Here is an 8603-nt window from a genome sequence, read left to right on the forward strand (position 1 = left end):
TTTAACTGCTAAAATTCACTTGACGTTCTTATAGACTGTTACTGTGTTCAGGATGTGTGTGTTTGTGCGGGGGGTATCTCATAAAATGGTCAGAAGATGAGTCTTAATGCGTAAGAGCTCATAGTCTAGGAATAAGATTTCTGCATGGTACATTGACTGATTTCAAAAAGCCAGCCATTTTGTCATGGTTTCTTCAGCAGAGACCGCTCTGTTTAAAGGGTTGTGATAAGGCGGCCATTTTGTTGTGGTTTCTTCAGCAGAGACCGCTCTGTATAAACGGTTGTGATAAGGCGGCCATTTTGTCCTGGTTTCTTCAGCCGAGACCGCTCTGTATAAAGGGTTGTGATAAGGCGGCCATTTTGTTGTGGTTTCTTCAGCAGAGACCGCTCTGTATAAACGGTTGTGATAAGGCGGCCATTTTGTCCTGGTTTCTTCAGCAGAGGCCGCTCTGTATAAACAGTTGCGATAAGGCAGCCATTTTGTCCTGGTTTCTTCAGCAGAGACCGCTCTGTATAAACGGTTGTGATAAGGCGGCCATTTTGTCCTGGTTTCTTCAGCAGAGGCCGCTCTGTATAAACGGTTGTGATAAGGCGGCCATTTTGTCCTGGTTTCTTCAGCAGAGGCCGCTCTGTATAAACGGTTGTGATAAGGCGGCCATTTTGTCCTGGTTTCTTCAGCAGAGGCCGCTCTGTATAAACGGTTGTGATAAGGCGGCCATTTTGTGCTTGCTGTGCAGCTGTGACCGGTGGAGCCGGGACAGCGACTGTGCAGAGAACATGTACATCGACATGATGCTGTGGCGCCACGCCCGCCGCTTGCTGGAGGAGGTGCGGCTCAAGGACCTGGGCTGCTTCTCCGCCCAGCTGGGCTTCGAGCTGATTGGCTGGCTGTGCAAGGAGCGCACGCGAGCCGCCCGCGTCGACAACTTCGTCACGGCGCTCAAGAGGCTGCACCACGACTTCCTGTGGCCGTTTCCCGTCATCCCGGCCTGCTCGACGCAGATCAGCTCGCCCTATAAGAACGGCCGCTGCCGCGCAGGTGAGCCTCTTGGGCTGAAGTGACGAGGAGTGGGGAATTATAGAACATTTAACGCATTTCAATTACCAATTACCGCTCGCCTCGTTTATCAGTACTTGACTGACACTTTGGCAAAGCAGAATTCAAGTGGTACTCCACAGAATATTATCTTCATGGATACATATGCAGATTTGAAGTCTCTTACCTTCTGATTGGGTGACTCGGAGGCATTCGTTTTAAAGCGCTTTCGATAAAAGCGCTATATAAATGCAGTCCCCATTTACACAGGCGCACATGTGAAATCCATTCATGTAGCTTTCAGAGAGAAGTCACACAACGGGTTAACTGCGTGAGCAGTATTTGCATGACACCAAATAATGATCTTATCTGCTGTGATATTAAGTGCTTGTGCAGTTGAGTTGTGAGTTGTGAGTTGTGAGTTGTGAGTTGTGAGTTGTGAGTTGTGAGTTGTGAGTTGTGAGTTGTGAGTTGTGAGTTGTGAGTTGTGAGTTGTCTGGTTGTCTGTCTGACTGTGGGTTGTTTCCGCAGTGCTGGACACTGGGCTGCTGAAGTCCCAGTCCGCAGACAGCCTGCTGAACAGCGACATGGACACGGCGCCCCCCCATGGCCCCCCCAGCAGCCACAGCTGGCTGGACGGGCTGGGCGAGGAGGCCAAGGAGATGGACATGGCCTCCCCTGACCAGCCTCAGGCCCAGGAGGCCTTCTTGTCCCCCCTCATCAACAAGGGTCAGTCTGCGTCTCCAGTGCCATCCGTCTGTCCATCCGTCTGTCCATCCGTATATCCATCCGTATATCCATCCGTATATCCATCCGTTTGTCCATCCGTATATCCATCCGTCTGTCCATCCATATATCCATCCGTCTGTCCATCTATCCATCCGTCTGTCCATCTATCTGTCCATCTATCCATCCATATATCCATCAATCCATCAATCAATCCATCCATCCATCCATCTATCATATCCTTCTGTCTATCCATCCATCCATCCATCTATCCATCTATCCATATCCTTCTGTCTATCCATCCATCTATCCATCAATCAATCAATCAATCCATCCATCTATCCATATCCTTCTATCTACCCATCCATATCCTTCTATCCATCCATTACATTTCATTTTATAACTGATTTGTCATCTTCTGCATCTGTTGATTGACCAAGTGTAACTACTGCCAAATCTGCCATATGGCACTCTCTATTCTATACTGTGCCTTTTGAACCAATCAAAATGACTGCTTGTAGGGTTTTTTGAGCCCCTATTATAAAACCCTACTAAATTTTCTCAACCAAAGCCAAAACCCCCATTGGGATTTGGGTTGAGCCACTTTGTAATGTGCTGAAAGGTTTAACATGTATAATGTAGGTTCACAAAATGAATGTAACAAAACTTTCCCCATGTGTGAATCTTTATGCTTCGTATCCTGACCATACTGCAGGAATATTTGGAGCTTTGCCGTTGCAGTAGGGTGGATTGGAGTGGGCTCCTGGTGTTAGTCCTGTTCAGAGTTTATCTTCTCACTGCTTTGTTTCAGTACGCCTGGGGGTTCTCCGCTTTACATGCAGCTGTGAAAGGAGCTCAACGGGAACTGTGGAGTAATCTGCTGTGGTGTCTCTCTCCCCCTCTCCCTCCCCATCTCCTCTCCCCCTCTCCTCCTCTCCCTTCCCATCTCCTCTCCCCCTCTCCTCCTCTCCCTTCCCATCTCCTCTCCTCCTCTCCCCCTTCTCCTCCTCTCCTTCCCTATCTCCTCTCCCCCTCTCCTCCTCTCCCTTCCTATCTCCTCTCCCTCCTCTCCTCTCCCTTCCCATCTCCTCTCCTCCTCTCCCCCTTCTCCTCCTCTCCTTCCTTATCTCCTCTCCCTCCTCCCCCTCTCCCTCCCTATCTCCTCTCCTCTCCCTTCCTATCTCCTCTCCTCCTCTCCCTTCCTATCTCCTCTCCTCCTCTCCCTCCCTATCTCCTCTCTCCCCTCTCCTCACCCCTCCTCTCTCCTCCTTTCTCCTCTCTCCTCCTCCTCTCTCTCCCCCGGTCTCCAGTGGATGAGTGCAGCATCGGGTCGGCCACAGACCTGACGGAGACCAGCTCCATGGTGGACGGGGACTGGACCATGGTGGACGAGAACTTCTCCACCCTGAGCCTGACGCAGTCCGAACTGGAGCACATCTCCATGGAGCTGGCCAATAAGGGCCCGCACAAGTCCCAGGTGCAGCTCCGGTAAGAGCGCCGCCCTGCTGGTGTCTGCGGGAAAAGCGTAAAAACCATTGTCCCATATTTCAGTTTCCAGCTCAGGTTTACTTCAAATTCAAAATTCACAAAAAAACGGTCGGATGGAAACCCTATTTATTACAGTGTAGCAGCTGCTATAACAGGTCTGTCTGTGTGTTGGTGCTCATATCTCAGGTACCTGCTGATAACCGGTTTGTGTGTGTGTGTGTGTGTGTGTGTGTTGGTGCTCCTCATATCTCAGGTACCTGCTGCACATTTTCATGGAGGCGGGGTGCCTGGAGTGGTGTGTGGTCATCGGCCTCATCCTCAGAGACACAAACATCATCAAGCAGGTGGTCAGCTTCCTGGACTGCCCCGAGGTGGCGGCCGACACCGTGCTGAACGTGCGCAACGGGCTGCTGGCAGTGGACGCCTGGGCCTCCGCTGACTGGTGCGTTCACTCCCTGCGCCCATATATCACACTGCACTGTGCTACGCTAAGCTACGCTACACTTCGCTACACTTCCTTAAGCTACGCTACGTTACACTACACTGCACTTTACTACGCTAAGCTACGCTACACTACACTGCACTATACTACACTACACTACACCACACTGAACTATACTAAACTAAGCTACGCTACACTGTACTATGCTTCACTACACTACATTACACTAAGCTACGCTACGTTACCCTACACTGCACTATACTACACTAAGCTACGCTATACTACACACGCTCACAAGCACACATGCGGACACGTGCACACACACACACGCGCACACACACACACACACACACACACACACACACACACAGACAGACAAACACAAACAAACACGTACAGTGCGCTTGAAGAGAGAGTCATACTCAGGACAGATTTATCTGTGTGTGGACCCAAACTCACCTCCCATGTGTAAACCCTGCCCCTCCCCTCCCCCCCCACCCCCCCGGCCCCGCCCTGCAGCCTGGGCTACAAGCCGGTCCTGGGCGTGCTGCGGCCGCAGCTGCAGAAGCTGGCGGAGACGGCGGCCGAGCAGGTGCAGCCCGAGTCCTTCCAGCCCTCCAGCGCCTGCAAGCAGACGGAGGCCAGCTGCCCGCGCGCGGAGGAGAGCCGCGGGGCCGCCGCGCTGGGGGCCAGCCTGCCCGCCGAAGCCTCCGGAGGGTCCCCCCGGCCCGCCGACGACGGCCCCGAGGAAGAGCAGGAGGAGCAGAGCGGGGAGGAGGGGGCGTACGACTGCACCCTCTCCTGACCTCCCTGCAGCGGGGCCTCGGGAGCCCCCGCCCCCCCGCAGGACACGCGCAGGAGCGGGCGTGAGCGCCCCCTGAGGGTCGCCCAGGCGCATTTCAGCTGGGATTTCACCTGTGCCCCCTGAGCTGTTTTTATCTTACCGCTTTAAGCATTACTGTGTGTGTGTGTGTGTGTGTGTGTGTGTGTGTGTGTGTGTGTGTGTGTGTGTGTGTGTGTGTGTGTGTGTGTGTGTGCGCGTGCGCATGCGCGCGTGCGTATGTTTGAGCAAGTGTTTGGGTGTACGTTGTGTTTTGCATCTATTAAATGGAGTGTCTTGTGCTGGGCTGTTCGACGACAGAGGAGTGATACTCCCTCCTCGGCTGCCCACATCTTCACACCGTAAGAAAACGAAGAGGGTTCTACAAAGTCTTTGTGCTTTTGAGTTCTCTGTGGATAGAGTGTCAGTATTACCTTGAAACACACTTTGTAGGCCCCCCGTGAATCGGAGGTATTGGGACAGTGTAATAGTTTAAAGAGAGCCTTAGATAACACTCAAACGGTATACGCATCGCTATTTGTTATTCAGAGGGCAATACGCTCAGATGGCAGACTTTAACCTGCATGGAGGGGTTGCCGTCTCAGATGTAACCTCCGCGCTGTCCCTGCCGGTCTCTTGTTGTGCAGGATGGTAGGCTTGACGTGTTTTTCTCATTTTATGCGCTTGTGCTGTTGACTCTGCTGTGCGATGGCACTCCCATCATGCTCTCTGGCTTTGGGAGTACATATTGGACGTTTTTTTTTTTGGCCGCCTTAGGACTTGTAATGTCTTTTTCATTACCTCTCCTAAGATTCCACTCGACTGAACTTTGTGTACATGATCAAAAACTGCACAGAGGCATTATGTGTAATTGTGTATACCGATGTGCAGAAAATACTTTTGTAATTCAACTAGGGCACAGAAATCCCAACTGCACCCAAAACAGTTGTCCCCAAACAAACTGTAAGGTGGATGGAACGCCAATAAATATGTAAGCTTTGTCTTGCATATTTACTGAGATATGCTCTGGTTTGTCATGGGTGGGGGGGGTGTAACAAACATTTTCATATTCATATTATATTGCTTTACCTTGAGGAGCTCAAACCATTTTATTTTGTATTTAGTCAGCTACAGGCTATCGCACATAAAGGGATAGTCTTCATCAGTTTAGTTTTTTTTTTGAAAGTCTCATTAAAAAGGCCACATAACATCTGCTCAGAAATCTGAATTGGGTGTGTTTAATCCACGCCAGGTCGGCATATCCTCAGGACGACTGCAGTGAAACTGATTGCATGTCACAGACGCGTCTGCAGAACACACTTAGTGATGATGTTATCTGGATACTGGAGGTGAATGGAGGGGTCTTCACTTGCCGAATGCTGTGCTTTAGTGACATATCTGTTGTGTTCTCTACATTTCTGAAGTCAGCCCCCATAAGACTGGACTGAAGGGTTGGAGTCTTGCTTTCTGGTTGGGTAAAGTACGCTTGAGAAAAAGAGAGGAATGAGTGAGGAATTCCCCTCGGAAACAGCTGGTTTCACCCCGTGTTTCACCAGCTGTTTTGTTGGGTCATACACTCGTTCTCATGACCGTAAGACTTTTTTTTAGAGCAGTGTACGAAACCAGTTGTTCTGCCCTTGAGCCTCTCAGCACTGATGATCAGCAAATCCACGTTGGGGAGAAAAATGATGCAGAATCGCTTCTGCGGTTTTATTTGTAACATTTTATTAACCTTTTATGAAACAAAAATACACTTTCCCACCAGTTCAAAAACTATGGTTCTTCATAATGTTTTTGCCTGTTTTAATGGACCGATGGTTCACCCACTCTGTACCCTGATGTCATAGACGTAAATCATGATTTGATTGAGGAATTCAAAGTATATAATCTGATATCCAGATTGAATCGGAATAAGGTGAGCGTAGAAAATGCAGAGGTATGAATGTGTCCCTTGTGTTTTTAACTTTTACCATTCACTGCAGTTTGATTGAAATTAAAGCCAGTTTGCTCCATTTATACCCCAAATTATTCATTTGGATGAATCGGCAAAGGTAAACATTTTCATAGAGTACCTCTTCACTTGTATGTAGTGTGATTTAAAGATGATTTGCAGGTACTGTAGGTCTGAAAGCTGACAATGAGTAGAACAGATTTTATTGTGTCCAACAGGTGTGGAGACTGCTTGACTGAACTTTATAGAATATTTTTTGAATGATGGTTCGACCCTGTTAGTCTGGAATTGTCATTGGTCTGTGCCGTGTTCTTATGCGTTATGATGGCATCTACTTGAGAAGAGGGTTAACATGCTAAAACCAGTGTTGACGCTCGGGCAATTGAACCGTGATTTAAAGAAAAACAGTTTGAGTTATGTGTGTTTTTATGCTTCGGTCAGTTTGTACATATGACTGTATGAATCAGGTGGTACTGGAATAGCCTGCATCTGCAAGGTTTTGCTTTAGTATGTTAACTGAAACCCTGTCCGCTTGTACCCAAGTTCAAGTGAACTGGTTGAGGAGTTGTTCCATGTTCAACATAGGAGTTATTATTATTATTATTATTATTATTATTATTATTGCCCAGGCCTTTGAGGAACATTGTAATACAGCAGATGTATACCTTCATTTCCATATCTTCACTTATTTATTTTTGTTGCTGTGGCGATATTATGTGACTGCATGGATGGGAGTAGTGCTCCCGTGTCAGAACTATAGGCGGGAGAACGGGATGTTGGTTCCAGGTGGCACACGGAGGGGCCCTTTGAGAAACCAATGAAAGTGAGAATCGTATATACATATAAAAATGTATATTTTAATGGTAATCACAAGAGGCTTTACTTTATGTACAGAGCACACGCTTGAGGTATTTACAGAGACGTGTAGTAAGGTCTGGTAGCCTCTCCCCTCCCCTTCATGTGAACCCACAGCAGTATTAAAATGATGCGAGAAGCGTTCGTAAAGAGGCCGTTTCCTAAACCCAGGCGAGGGCTGTTGCTACTTTTATACAATGGAGTGGTCTATTTTTATAGCCTCACGATTTCTGCGCTGTAATTTAAATTTAACCACCCCCCCCCCCCACATCCCATCCCCAGCACATTTTCTTTGCCCTGCTCATGTGGACCAAAATGTTTTTAATGATGTTTAATTTATCAGCGTCTAAACTCCTTGCTGATTCAACGTCAGCCGTTTTTGTGTGCTGCTTTGTAAATGTTCTTGCTCGTTCGATATTGCTTTATGTCAGAATTCAATGCAAAGTGTTTGGCGGCAGTGTAATTTCAGCTCGAGCCATGCGGCACACAGAGCTGAACGGAACCGGCGATGGCAATGGGTACTGCATGGTTTTGATATCTCGTGTGCTTCACACTTAAGCCTCTTCCGTGTTCCATAATCTCAGTATAACCAGTAAATGCATATTTTTCCCACTCCTGTGTTGAGCAATTCAAGTCAAGACGTAGTGGTTTTACTCATCGTATTACTTAACCAAAGAAATGACTTGCCACCCTCAAAATGAAATGTCAGTTGGAGGTCTGTGTGGATGTGTGTGACGGTACACCGTTACGTGGGCCCCAATAAGAAAACTAGCTCTCACTGGTGGAGCTTTGAGCCACTGTCCTGGTGATCGAAAGGATGGAGACGTTACATAGAAAACAGTGCAGCTTCATTGACATTAACAAGCCTTTTAAAGCAAAGTCACTTAATGGACAGACTTTTCATGTGGAGGTACTAAACATGGTAACAGTATATTATGTACCTTAAGTGTTGGGAGGACTATCTTCCTGTGTACAGTAAAACATTGCCTGGGTCAGATGGCCACTTTCAATGCAGTGTATAGATACAGTTTCTTGTACAATTACTTTTCTACTTTTTGTTTTCTATTTTATTTTTCCTGTACATAAAGAACAATAAATTATTTTTAAAAACAAATCCACGTTTCCTGTTCATCAGTAGGTCCCCCAGTTTGTCTCCGTTTTGCTCACATGGTAGTTCAGTCCTCCACCAGCTAGAGGTTGCTCTAACCTCTGTTGAGCTCCCATGTTTCCCATTTGCACCACCTCAGTAATCCTGAAGTCGATAAAGTAATTAAGCACAGACTTAT

At 47.9% G+C, this 8603-nt stretch overlaps 1 protein-coding gene across 1 annotated transcript in view; it reads left to right on the forward strand.

The window, feature by feature from the left end:
• The window catches only part of ric1 (RIC1 homolog, RAB6A GEF complex partner 1), a 64065-nt gene extending 55634 nt beyond the window's left edge, over positions 1–8431 (forward strand). Inside the window, exons 22-26 of the mRNA XM_061262215.1 lie at positions 737–1038; positions 1567–1764; positions 3072–3249; positions 3503–3691; positions 4211–8431. Of these exons, the coding sequence (XP_061118199.1) occupies positions 737–1038; positions 1567–1764; positions 3072–3249; positions 3503–3691; positions 4211–4496 (1153 nt within the window). The 3' untranslated portion in view covers positions 4497–8431. The remainder of the gene's footprint in view (positions 1–736; positions 1039–1566; positions 1765–3071; positions 3250–3502; positions 3692–4210) is intronic.
• The last annotated feature ends 172 nt before the right edge of the window (positions 8432–8603 follow it).

Source organism: Conger conger, chromosome 12 (assembly GCF_963514075.1).
Source record: "Conger conger chromosome 12, fConCon1.1, whole genome shotgun sequence".
NCBI lineage: Eukaryota > Metazoa > Chordata > Actinopteri > Anguilliformes > Congridae > Conger > Conger conger.